The 14,219-nt window shown below is 38.3% G+C and overlaps 1 protein-coding gene across 4 annotated transcripts in view; it reads left to right on the top strand.

Moving 5' to 3' along the window:
- The window catches only part of LOC123564875 (uncharacterized), a 531,225-nt gene that overhangs the window by 108,780 nt on the left and 408,226 nt on the right, over positions 1-14,219 (top strand). For all 4 annotated transcript variants that reach the window (XR_008369995.1, XM_053537514.1, XM_053537515.1 and 1 more), the window contains 4 exons: positions 1,907-2,065; positions 8,282-8,461; positions 8,959-9,030; positions 13,671-13,796. Coding sequence is in view for 3 of the 4 variants with exons in the window: in XM_053537514.1 (XP_053393489.1) it covers positions 1,907-2,065; positions 8,282-8,461; positions 8,959-9,030; positions 13,671-13,796 (537 nt within the window). In the remaining variant the exon portion in view is untranslated. The remainder of the gene's footprint in view (positions 1-1,906; positions 2,066-8,281; positions 8,462-8,958; positions 9,031-13,670; positions 13,797-14,219) is intronic.

Raw genomic sequence — 14,219 nt, 5'->3', positions numbered from 1 at the left:
AGGACAGTAGCCAGATGGTTGTCAGACAGGCTGTCAAGGTATCTTCTTCAGGACAGTAGCCAAATGGTGGTCAGACAGGCTGTCAGTGTAAGTATCTCCATTAGGACAGTAGCAAGATGGTGGTCAGACATGCTGTCAGTGTAATTATCTCCCTCTGGACAGTAGCCAGAGTATCTCCTTCAGGACAGTAGCCAGATGGTGGTCAGACAGGCTGTCAGTGTAAGTATCTACTTCAGGATAGTAGCCAGATGGTGGTCAGACAGGCTGTCAGTGTGAGTATCTCCTTGGCTATAGATGAACTTGAGCATAAATATAAGTATCTCCTTCAGGACGGTAGCCTGATGGTGGTCAGACAGGCTGTTAGTGTGAGTATCTCCTTCAAGACAGTAGCCAGATGGTGGTCAGACAGGCTGTCAAGGTAAATATCTCCTTCAGGACAGTAGCCAGATGGTGGTCAGACAGGCTGTTAGTGTGAGTGTCTCCTTCAGGACAGTAGCCAGATGGTGGTCAGACAGGCTGTTAGTGTGAGTGTCTCCTTCAGGACAGTAGCCAGATGGTGGTCAGACAGGCTGTCAGTGTAAGTGTCTCCTTCAAGACAGTAGCCAGATGGTGGTCAGACAGGCTGTCAAGGTAAGTATCTCCTTCAGGACAGTAGCCAGATGGTGGTCATACAGGTTGTTAGTGTAAGTATCTCCTTCAGGACAGTAGCCAGATGGTGGTCAGACAGGCTGTCAGTGTAAGTATCTCCTTCAGGATAGTAGCCAGATGGTGGTCAGACAGGCTGTAAGTGTGAGTATCTCCTTTAAGACAGTAGCCAGATGGTGGTCAGACAGGCTGTTAGTGTGAGTATCTCCTTCAAGACAGTAGCCAGATGGTGGTCAAGGTAAGTGTCTCCTTCAGGATAGTAGACAAATGGTGGTCAGACAGGCTGTCAAGGTAAGTATCTCCTTCAGGAAAGTAGACAAATGGTGGTCAGACAGGCTGTCAAGGTAAGTATCTCCTTTAGGATAGTAGACAAATGGTGGTCAGACAGGCTGTCAAGGTAAGTATCTCCTTCAGGAAAGTAGACAAATGATGGTCAGACAGGCTGTCAAGGTAAGTATCTCCTTTAGGATAGTAGACAAATGGTGGTCAGACAGGCTGTCAAGGTAAGTATCTCCTTCAGGAAAGTAGACAAATGATGGTCAAACAGGCTGTCAAGGTAAGTATCTCCTTTAGGATAGTAGCCAGATGTTGATCATAAATGTGTCATTGAAGGTGTTTGTTGCTAATAGATTTCATGGATAAGCTGGTAGACCCCAGATGACAATTTGCAGTTTACATGTTTGTAGTACACAATTTTTGCATTCTTGGGCTTTCTTGACAAAAAATAGTTTGTATAATGGTCAAAGAATGTGGCAGTTTTATTAGGAGGATATGTAAATAAATAGAAATTGCTGATTGTCATTATGGATCAATTACGGTAAGGGACAAAGAATAATCTCTGGATTTTATCCCTGTGTGTTGTAAAACAGAATCTGTGAAATTATTTAATATCATGTGTATGGAGATTTTGGCCATAATTGCTGTTTCATAGGGATATGCATCTGCTCAACCTTTAAATGTGACTTGAAAAGGAAATTATTCCATTCTCTTGCATTAAATTTTATGGATTTACATTACAATTTGGTCCCACACAAATATTAATGTTTTCACAGTACTTGGCATGAGATAGGACACATGAAGTATATATAGTCTGCTGTTCTTTTATCAGGAGTTAATTTGAGATATATAGGAGTGAAAAAGATACTGGGTTTTGCACTAGTCTTCCTATTTTAGTTACTTGTTCATAGAGGATTCTTGTCTACCTTTGTATCCGAGGAAAAATATGTATTAATGGTGTAATGTTTTATACTTTGTATTTCAGTTACCTGTCCCAGAGGATTTCGATCAGATTCAGGATTCTACCCCTGTACTGCATGTGGCGTAGACACATATTGGACAGCCAAGGACACATGTACTCAGTGTCCAGGTGCCCAGTCAACTGTTGGCATTGAAGGAGCAGCTGATGAAACAAAGTGCATTGGTAAAATAATAACAAAATAATAACTTAAGCTACTTGTTTAACTTTTATAATTATCTACTCCCATTTTTGAGGAATACTTTAATTTGACTCTCAATTTTAGGTAAAATGAGTGTCTTTCAAAGAAAAATCAAAATCATGCTTTAACCCCAGTTTCGTTGCAGAATTTTGAAATTCAGCCAAACTTATAATTAAAAAATCTGAGAGTCACAAAATATTTTGATTTCAGCTGAATTTGAGTTTAAAAATTTCAGTATCAGTTCACTAAAACTTGAAGGGTAAATTCCAACTGAGACTGGCCAGTATACTGAATTGCCACTTGAAAATAGTTTTAACATAAATTCTAGTTTTTAACATGATATTTAAAAAATAAAAAGTTCCCAAATGTGGTTTATCATAGAATAACCCGAGTTTTGAGTTCTTATGCTAAAAATAATATAGGCCTGAGTGTTATATTGTTTCACATAAGAACGAAAAACTCTGGTTATTCTACAATAAATCACACTTGGGAACTTATTATTTCAATTCTAACAAGACATACTAGTATCAACAGTGTTAGAAAAAAATAGTAACTACTTTTTACAACAGTGCTACACACCTGGATCGAATGACGTCATTGCACGCGAGTGGTTTATTGCGGAATAACCCGAGATGAATTTTGATTTACATGTATGTAGGTTATTTGCTGGTCATGTTAGAATTTGATATAAATGACAGAGTTTTTAGCTCACCTGAGCCAAAAGCTCATGGTGAGCTTTTGTGACAGCTCAATGTCCATCGTCAGTTATGCGTCGTGTGTCCGTCAACATTTTCTAAACAGATCTTCTTCTTGAAAATCCTTGGGAAGAATTACACCAAACTTCACAGGAATGATCCTTGGGTGGTCCCCTTTCAAAATTGTTCAAAGAAATTAATTCTATATTGAACTGTCGTTGCCATGGCAACCAAGAGGAAAAACTTTAAAAAATCTTCTTGTTCAAAACCGCAAGACGTAGAGCCTTGATATTTGGCATGTGACATCATCTTATTGTCCTCTATCAAGATTATTCAAATTATGCCCCTGGGGTGAATAGAGGCCCCGCCCTGGGGTTCACAATTTTTTCATAGACGTATAGGAAATTTTTTTAAAAAATTCTTGTCTAAAACCACAAGACCTAGACCTTCGATGTTTTGTATGTAGCATTGCCTTATGGTTCTCTACCAAAAATGTTCAAGTTATTACCCTGGGGTTAAAAGAGGCTCCTCCCTGGGGGCCTCAAGTTTTACATAGACGTATAGGAGAAAACCTTAAAAATCTTCTTGTCTGAAAATATAAGACCTAGGCCTTTGATATTTTGTTTGTAGCATTGCCTTGTGGTCTTCCTTGTAGATTGTTCAAATTGTGCCCTAGGGGTGAAAAGAGGCCCCGCATCAGGGGTCCCAAGTTTTACATAGACTTATATAGGGAAAAACTTCAAAAATCTTCTTGTTTGAAACTGCAAGGCCTAGGCTTTTAATATTTGGTGTGTTGCATGGCCTTTTGGTCCTCTACCAAAATTGTTCAAATTATTACCTTGGGGTGAAAAGAGGCCCTGTCCCGGGGGTCCCAAGTTTAACATAGACTTATATAGGGGGAAAAAAAATGTTTGTCTGAAAGTTTAAGACCTATGCCCTTGATATTTGGTATGTATCATTGCCTAATTGACCTCTTAAAAGGATTATTCAAATTATGCCCCTGGGGTGAAAAGAGGCCATGCCCTGGTGGTCACTTGTTATATGAGTTATATAGGAAAAAATACTTCAAAAATCATCAGATCATATTTCCTAGACTGTTTAATTATATTTACCTGATGTACCCAAGTGATTACATGTCACCTTACTGTGACCTTGACCTACTGACCTACTTTCTTGTTGTTGTTTTTTGAGGTACAGCCTTGAAATTTGGATGACATTCAGTTTTGCATACAGATCTTAAAACTGACTTTCAGTTACTTTGAATGTGACCTACTGACCTACTTTCTAATATTTTAGCATCAGTTTGCCATTTAAAACATGTGGCTTATATTAATGAGGTGAGCAATTTAGGGTCATCATGACCCTCTTATATATATATATATCCCTCCCCCAGCTGGTAGTTTATGAAAACATGAACAATTTTATGTACTTTAACAGTTAAATGCATTAGGTTCATAATAAAACACACTTGATAAATACCTAGCTAAACATAGTATAAATTTGTTCTTCCTTTTAAAAAACAGTCTAAATGTGTTCTTTCTTTAAAAAACACAGTATAAATGTGTTCTTCCTTTAAAAAGCACAGTATAAAAGTGTTCTTCCTTTTAAAAAACACAGTATAAATGTGTTCTTCCTTTTAAAAAACACAGTATAAATGTGTTCTTCCTTTAAAAAGCACAGTATAAATGTGTTCTTCCTTTAAAAAGCACAGTATAAATGTGTTCTTCCTTTAAAAAGCACAGTATAAATGTGTTCTTCCTTTTAAAAAACACAGTATAAATGTGTTCTTCCTTTAAAAAACACAGTATAAATGTGTTCTTCCTTTAAAAAACACAGTATAAATGTGTTCTTTCTTTAAAAAAACACAGTGTAAATGTGTTCTTCCTTTAAAAAACGCAGTATAAATGTGTTCTTCCTTTAAAAAACAGTATAAATGTGTTCTTCGTTTAAAAAACAAAGTTGTTTTTTGGGTTTTTTTTTTTTGTAACATCTGATATCATACAATATTTTTAACTTGACTATACGAAGTATAAGGAGAGATATCCTACTCGACCCGACGCCGGCATCGGCGTCTTTCCATGTCCCCACCTTGGTTAAAGTTTTTTACACTTTCTCTTTTTTCAACTTATCTCTGTAATTACTTGATGGATTTGATTCAAACTTGAAATACTTATTCCTCATCATCATCCACATCATCTGACATAAGGGCCATAACTCTGGCACCAATATTTCATGAATTATTCCCCCTTTTCACTTAGATTTTCAGGTTAAAGTTTTGATGTACTTTCACTCTATCTCAGTTATTACTGAATGGATTTGATTCAAACTTAAACTAGTTGTTCAACATCATCACCCACATCATATGACACAAGGTGCATAACTCTGGCACCATTTTTTCATGAATTTTTCCCCTTTTTACTTAGAATTTCAGGTTAAAGTTTTGGTGCACTTCCACTCTACCTCTGTTATTTTACTATCTGAAATTATACACAAGAAACAACTGCAATATTCACAGTTTACTACATGTTTATTTGTACATTTTAGATATGATGACACTCACATAGGCTATACTGATTATAGGTGCATATGATACTGCAAGCAACAAGTCTAATATGTAATTCACATTTATATATAAAAGTTATTATAAATAGTTTGGCAAAGTTTGGCCACTCCATTGTTCGTAGTAACCCTGTCGACCGGGAGGAAACCAGACGCGCCCGTAAAGCACCACATCATTACTCCACGGTTGGCTGTGGAAGCAACAATCAGCACCACACGAACGCAATGGATACCACAGTACACCAGAGTAAATTAAACACCCCCCATAACTCGACGGTTGGCTGTCAAAGTAATGAGGAATATTTAGCGGACCAACGGAGCAAGGCAACGTACTGTGATTCTAAGCAAAGCGAGCAAGGCTACAGTACACCACAATATTTAGCGGACCAACGGAGCAAGGCAACGTACTGTAATTCTAAACAAGGCAAATACTATAATGAGCAAGGCTACAGTACACCACAGTAAATTAAACATTCCCCATAACTCGACGGTTGGCTGCCGAAGTAATGAAGGAATATTTAGCGGACCAACGGAGCAAGGCAACGTACTGTAATTCTAAGCAAGGCAACTATACTATAATGAGCAAGGCTATGACATAAGCAAGGCTATGACACATTTAAGCAAGGCTAGTCAGATATTGCCAAAGCACTAGAGCAATACCTTTTACACAGTAACATCCATACTATGACAACGTCCGAAAGCACGCCCGATCGCCCCCGCGGTCGACAGAATTTTTCCCGGCCCTTAATATATTAGGAGTGACATAAGTATAAAGATAAAATTGATTAACTGGATCACTATCTGTATAACTTAAAATGTCTATTAGTCCTCAATCCATAACTTGGTAAATTATCATCTAGGTTTCTCATCATCAACCATCTGGAAAAATGTTAATACCAAATTGGATTTGTCTGTTTCACGATTGATTTGTAGTCAAGGAATCTGTTCAGTTCCGTATCTATGTAAGGTGCCTGCATTCTGTTCACTTCCGATGTTAGCATCCAAATGGCAGCATATCATCTGTAACATAAGTACTTCACAGAACAGTCAGATTGCCATAGCAAAATTTAAAATGCAGTAATATAATTAATTTTAGCATAAAAACAGAAATTTTTATCATTGGGGTGTGGCGGGTGGGCAATTTAACATCGATCTGAAACGCTAGCCAGTACACCTTAAATTCAACTGTGAATATTGCACGTGATCTGAAGTTAATATAACGCTTGAGTGGTTCCCAGACGCTAAGGCGTTCATCATTACTCTATTGTGTTTAGACAGGTAACCAATAAATCACAAAACAAGATTACTTGACAACAACGATAGTTTCTAGTTTACACACCTAGCAACAAGATAGCTATTAATTTCGTGAGAAAATAAATGTAATTATTTTTAGGCAAAATAATTTTTATTATTACTGAATGGATTTGATTCAAACTTAAAATAGTTGTTCAGCAACATCACCCACATCATATAACACAAGATGCTTAACTCTGGCACAATTTTTCATGAATTATTCCCCTTTTTTCTTAGAATTTCAGGTTAAAGTTTTATGCACTTTCACTCTATCTCTGTTATTACTGAATGGATCTGATTCAAACTTAAACAATTGTTCAACATCATTACCCTTATCATATGACACAGGGTGCATAACTCTAGGACCAATTTTTCATGAATTATTTCCCCTTTTTACTTAGAATTTTAGGTTAAAGTTTTGATGCACTTTCACTCTGTCTCTGTTATTACTGAATGGATTTGATTCAAACTTAAAATAGTTGTTCAACATCATCACCCACACCATATGACACAAGGTGCATAACTCTGGCACCAATATTTAATGAATTATGCCCCTTTTTGCTTAGGATATACTTATATAGTGTTTTGATACATTTTATCTTTACCTCTCTTATTACTTTAAGTTGATATTTTTGACATAGACTCAGGCTATTGTGCAATATCTTCATCCGCAATTGGAGTTATTAAACACTCCAGTGACAGCTCTAGTTTCCTCAGATGTTCCCAGTTTCACTATCCACCATCGAAATAGTCGAGCGCGCTGTCTCCTGTGACAGCTCTTGTTAAAATTATGAATACAGTTCTACATTAATGAAACTTAACCAATAGGTTTACCTCAATAAATTCTCATGATCTGGGGTCAAAAAATAGGTCACTTGGTCAAATCATACTGCTCTAAATGCCACATCTTCAAACTGAGCAACATAAAAACTTAGAATGGTTGTATTGATAAAATACAGGTCAGGTTCAACACTAGGTCTTTAAGGGTTTAAAAAGGTCATTTGGTCATGTCATAGAAAACCCTATTGATGCATTTCCATTTTGTTCTACATGAAACTTAGTCAGAAATCTAGGCAGTCACTTTCATAGAATCATATGTCATTGAATACTTGCTGAAAGACTATAAGGCATATGTTTAACTTGCTCTTTGTAAAAGCTGGCTTAGGGGAACTCTGAATCAAGTTCAAAACTTGGTTGTCTAGAGTCAAAAACTAGGTAAACTATCAAATACTGTAATATCTTTATAGTTTATTCGGGCATTATTTTGGTTATTCTTTTTTATTTTTTTTGTTAATATGTTTTCATGATCTTTTCTAACTTTGAATTTCCCAACAGACAACTTAAATCCTATTCCTATGGTCTTTAAGTTAAAAAAAACAGGTCTCTAGGTATAAAATCTTACCACAGAAAGGAGTAAAAACAAAATATAGGTTGTTGATGTGAAATATGTTTGTTTATCAAACTTTGCTTCCTCAGACATAGATGATTTGAGCACTGCCTCTCTCTCTTGAACTCATCATTAGGTCCCAGCAAAATCCCTGTATAATGTAAATTGTTCAGTGACTTGAACTACTGGTAACTCAAAACAGATTTTGCCGGTCTGGTTGAGTTTGAATAACCAAATTCTGACTGTATAGTTATATATTGTTTCAGAGCCATGTCCTAAGGGTACATACTCAAAAACAGGATATAATGTAAATGGCTGCACTCCATGCCCAGTGAACTTTTACCAGGATGAAACAACACAAAGGACTTGCAAGCCGTGTAACAAAAACCAGAGGACATCTACAACAGGAAGCATCAACTCTAGTAATTGCACTGATGTTGTTGATGGTAAGTATACTGTAAATGGTTACAAAATGGTGTGTTACCTTTTAGAAAAAAGCAATCTCGAAATGAGCATTGTTGGAGCAAATTATAACCTCATGTGCTGCCTGGTTTTTGCACACTAAAAAAATGTTTTATCTCAAATGAAAAAGAAGAAAGCATATTCCAGCATTTCTGGGACCAAAAAAATACAAACATATATTAAGTGTTGTTAATGGAGTTACTTCAGTGAGACATTATGATAAATGTAATATGGAAATTATGTACAGCCCTGGACCTATAGTGCCTACATGTAGATAAACTATCGGCCATGAACCATTTGCCATGATAACTATTTTAAATTGCTGTCATATCAAGCTTTCATCTTTAAAAAAAATGCTGAACATGAATTACCTTATCAAACTTTCTTTTGTATTAAAGCCAAGTTAAAACAATAAATGCTCTTTTGTAAAACTTTTGATAGAAAACTGTTTATATTTTTTTTTAAATCTGTTTTGTTTCAGTATGTGACAGAACAACTTGCAATGATAATGGTGCTTGTTCATATGAACGTGGTTATAGGGAGTGTACATGTGGTACGTAATTTTTTGCACCCCCCCCCCCCCCCCCACCATGAGTGGTGGGGGCATATAGATTTGCTCTTGTCCATCCGTCCTTCTGTCCGTCCTTCAGAGAATATTGTGTCGCATCTAGCTCCAAAAGTATTTGACGTAGAGTCACAAAACTTTACAGGAATGTTGGTCAGCATGTGTAGTTGTGCAACTGGGGTTTCGCATCCGGATTCGTTCAGTCTTGTAGGAGTTATGGCCCCTGACTTCATAAAAATTGGTCATTTTAGTGTTGTGTCACACCTATCTCCAAAAGTATTTGACGTAGAGTCACAAAACTTTACAGGAATGTTGGTCTGCATGTACAGATGTGCACCTGGATTTCCGTCCAGATTTATTTAGTCATGTAGGAGTTATGGCCCCTGACTTGGTTAAAAATTGGTCATTTTAATGTTGAGCCGTGCGTAGCTCTAAAAGTATTTGACCTAGAGTCACCAGAGTTTACAGGAATGTTGGTCGGCATGTGCAGTTGTGCACCTGGGGTTTCGCGTCCGGATTCATTTAGTATTGTAGGAGTTATGGCCTCTGATCTTGGAAAAAATTGTCATTTTAATGTTTTGTCGCGCGTAGCTCCGAAAATATTTTACCTACAGTCATTATTTCACTACACAAGACCAGACTTCTTGTCCAGACTTACTCAAAAAAAGAAGTTTGTGAAACATGTATGTTAAAATGTACTTAACCTAGAATCATAAAACATTAGAGGATTGTTTTATAGCCTAAGAAGTGTTCTCTTTAGGATTTTACTCAGCTACACCAACTAAGTGAAAAATACACATAATTTTCTTAAAAGTTTGTGTTGCAAACATCTTAAAAATTGTTTAATCTGAGTCATTAAACCATGTTACAGTGGCAGGAGTGGGGGCACCTGTGGACACACATCTAGTTTAGTTTTGCTTTTGGTTGCGATTTGAGTCACACAGATACAGTGAAGGTCAAGAGCTTTATTCATCTGATGTATCATGCAGACAAGAGCTTTAAGTACATCTGGGGTTTCTTGCAGACAAGATGTTCTTTTATTTGGGGTTTCTTTCAGACAAGAGCTTTATTATGTCCTCCCCACCCCCAAACTGGTGGATACATTGTTTTTGCTTTTCCATCTGTCCACTACATTTCCTATCAATAACTGAAGAAACATATGACCTAAAACCTTCAAACTTCATAGGGCGGTAGGCCCCTATTGTTTTTTGGGTCACTCCGTCAAAGGTCAAGGTCAAGGTCACTAAACCACTTGACTAAAAATGTTGAAATAGCATAGGATGATTGGACATGCAGAGAAGATGACCCCTATTTATTTTGGGGTCACCCCATTAATGGTCAAGGTCAGAGAGACCAGAACATGGAAATCCATTTCCGGTGTAACGGTCAGTTTTTTCCCCAGTCAGTTCTTTCCCCGGGGAAAAAACTGACTGGTTAGTTTCTTCCCCGGGGGAAAGAATTGACTAGTCAGTTTTTTCCCCGGGGAAGAAACTGACTGGTCAGTTCTTTCCCCCCCTAGTCAATTTTTTCCCCCCAATCGCAACTGGTTACTCTTGATCATTCTTATGGGGGGAAAAAACTAACTAGTCAATTCTTTCCCCCCTCATCAATTTTCCTGGCTAGTCAATTATTTCCCCTGTTAGTGAATTGGAATTGGTTATTCTTGGTTATTCTTAACTAGCCTGTTTTTCATTTCCGATAGTCGGTTTTCATTTAAATATCATATAAAATAAGAAATATGTTTCATATTTTGTGTAAATTAAAGAAATGTTTTTAAATGAACTTATCTTAATTTCTGTTGTATATTTTTATTTGCCTTTTTCCTGTTTCAATTTCTTCTAAGGTAAGGAAATTACTGCTGGTCAGTTCTTTTCCCATGTAGCCAGTACTTGATCAGTAAGGGGAAGTAAATTGACCAGTCAGTTATTTTCCCCCTAGCCTGCACTTGCTCTGTTAGGTGGGGGAAGAAATTGACCGGCCTGTTCTTTCCCCCCTAGCCAGTACTTGACCTGTCAGGTGAGAAAATGAAATTGACCAGTCAGTTCTTTCCCCACTAGCCAGTACTTGCTTTGTCAGGTGGGGAAGAAATTGACCATCAGTTCTTTCCCCCAGCCAGTACTTGCTCTGTTAAGTGGAAGAAATTGACCGGTCCAGTTGTTTCCCCCCTACCCCCAAAATACTTGACCTGTCAGGTGGGGAAAGAAATTTACTGGTCAGTTCTTTCCCCTCTAGTCAGCACTTGCTAGAAAGAACTGACCGTTTCTTCCCCCTCTAGCCAGTACTTGCTCTGTTAGGTGGGCGAAGAAAATGTCTGGTCAGTTCTTTCCCCCCTAGCCAGTACTTGACTTGTCAGGTGGGGAGAAGAAATTGACTGGTCAGTTATTTCCCTGCTAGCCAGTACTTGCTCTGTCTGGTGGGAGAAGAAATTGACTGGTCAGTTCTTTCCCCCCAGCAAGTACTTGACCTGTCAGGGGGAGAAGAAATTAACCAGTCAGTTCTTTCCCCCTTAGCCAGTACTTGAACTGGCTAGGGGGGAAATGAATTTGACCCATCAGTTCTTTTCCCGCTAGCCAGTATTTGCTCTGTCTGGTGGGAGAAGAAATTGACTGGTCAGTTCTTTCCCCCCCAGCAAGTACTTGACCTGTCAGGGGGAGAAGAAATTGACTGGTCAGTTCTTTCCCCCCAGCAAGTACTTGACCTGTCAGGGGGAGAAGAAATTAACCAGTCAGTTCTTTCCCCCTTAGCCAGTACTTGAACTGGCTAGGGGGGAAATGAATTTGACCCATCAGTTCTTTTCCCGCTAGCCAGTATTTGCTCTGTCTGGTGGGGGAAGAAATTGACCAGTCAGTTCTTTCCCCCCAGCCAGTACTTGCTCTGTTAAGTGGGAAGAAATTGACCGGTCAGTTGTTTCCCCCCTATCAAATACTTGACCTGTCAGGTGGGGAAAGAAATTTACTGGTCAGTTCTTTCCCCTCTAGTCAGCACTTGCTAGAAAGAACTGACCGTTTCTTCCCCCTCTAGCCAGTACTTGCTCTGTTAGGTGGGCGAAGAAAATGTCTGGTCAGTTCTTTCCCCCCTAGCCAGTACTTGACTTGTCAGGTGGGGAGAAGAAATTGACTGGTCAGTTATTTCCCTGCTAGCCAGTACTTGCTCTGTCTGGTGGGAGAAGAAATTGACTGGTCAGTTCTTTCCCCCCAGCAAGTACTTGACCTGTCAGGGGGAGAAGAAATTAACCAGTCAGTTCTTTCCCCCTTAGCCAGTACTTGAACTGGCTAGGGGGGAAATGAATTTGACCCATCAGTGTTTTTCCCGCTAGCCAGTATTTGCTCTGTCTGGTGGGAGAAGAAATTGACTGGTCAGTTCTTTCCCCCCCAGCAAGTACTTGACCTGTCAGGGGGAGAAGAAATTAACCAGTCAGTTCTTTCCCCCCTAGCCAGTACTTGACCTATCAGGAGGGAGAAAAAATAGACAACTTAGTTATTTCCCCCCTAGCCAGTACTTGACCTGTCAGGTGGGGGAAGAAATTGACCAGTCAGTTCTTTCCCTCCTAGCCAGTACTTGTTTTGTCAGGTGGGGGAAGAAATTGACCAATCAGTTCTTTCCCCCCTAGCCAGTTCTTGACCTGTTGGTTGTGGAGAAGAAATTTACCAGTCAGTTCTTTACCCCCCTAGCCAGTGCTTGACCTGTCAGGTGGGGGAAGGTCAATAACTTGAGAACCATTTGATCTAGAACCTTCAAACTGCATAGGATGATAGGACTTACAAAGAAAATGACTCCTATTGTCTTTGGGATCACTCCATCAAAGGTCAAGGTCACAGGAGCCATCTGCCTGTCACACTTAATTTTTGATCAAACTAGATCTACCTAATATTTTTGGGGTTACTCAATCAAAAGTCAAGGTCACAGGAGTCTGAACATGGAAAAGTCTTCCTGCTTAATAACTCAAGAACCACTTAACCCAGAATGTTAAAACATCTAAGGATGATTGGACATTCAGAGTAAATGAACCCGATTGATGTTTGGGCCATTCAATCAGAGGTCAAGGTCATAGGGGCCAGAACATGGAAAACTATTTCCAGTCCATAATTTGAGAACCACTAGGCCCAAAAGTTAGAAACTTTTCGTGATGATTGGACATGCTGAGTTGATTTCTTGCTTACAACTACTATGCATTTAGGGAGACATGTGCTTTTCTACAAACGCATCATCTATTTCATTTGGGGAATCTTGCAGACAAGAGCTTTATTCATTTGGGGTATATTGCAGACAAGAGCTTTCTCTCTAACATGTATTGGTTGCCATTGTGATACCTCATCAAAGCAGAACTCTTTCTTTGGAAGTGCTGCTTCTTTCGTTACTGGTGTAAAAGATGCAGTGATTCTGTTAGAAAAATGCACATGCACTTATGTCCTGCTCTTTAATATGTTATAACAGTTCACATAATGGGTTTGTACATCCTATTTCACATCATGCTACAATTTATGATGCACTTGCATATGACCTGATAGACAATTTTAGATGTACATTTTGTATTTACAGTAACTATGCTTTTTAATTTGAGATGATTTACATTTACCATGATGTTTGATTTGAGATGTAATTAAATTTATCATAATGTTTGATTTCAGATACTGGATACTATGGTGATAGGTGTCAGAATATGTACCATATTTGTGATGGAAATCCTTGCACTAATGGGGCCACATGTGTAAGAGGGGCAACTCCAACAGATTACACTTGTACCTGTAGAACAGGTAATGTACATAGAATTCTTATTATAGCAAAGTAACATTTTACCACTGTAAACTTAAATTTTATCCCCCGACAAAAGTCGGAGGGATATAGTTTTGGCATTGTCCGTCCGTCCTTCCGTCCGTACGGAGCCATATCTCGGAAATGGTTGGGAAAATTTATTTAAAACTTCATATACATGTTCACCACTATGAGTTCTTGCGGCCTGTCAAGTTTCAGTCAGATTGCCCTAGTAATACCAGAGTTATGGCCCTTAGAAGTTTCTAGTGTTAACTATATAGGGTACTATAAATATGGCAATTTCTGCATCATCATTTCTGATATATTTGACCTAGAACTATGAAACCTAAACAGAATTTAGATCATCACAATGTGATTGTGTACACACAATTTCATTTGGATTTATTTGTAAATTAAGAGTTTGT

Source organism: Mercenaria mercenaria, chromosome 2 (assembly GCF_021730395.1).
Source record: "Mercenaria mercenaria strain notata chromosome 2, MADL_Memer_1, whole genome shotgun sequence".
Taxonomy (NCBI): domain Eukaryota; kingdom Metazoa; phylum Mollusca; class Bivalvia; order Venerida; family Veneridae; genus Mercenaria; species Mercenaria mercenaria.
Note: the sequence above shows the minus strand (reverse complement) of the source record. Positions and strands in the feature narration are given on the sequence as shown.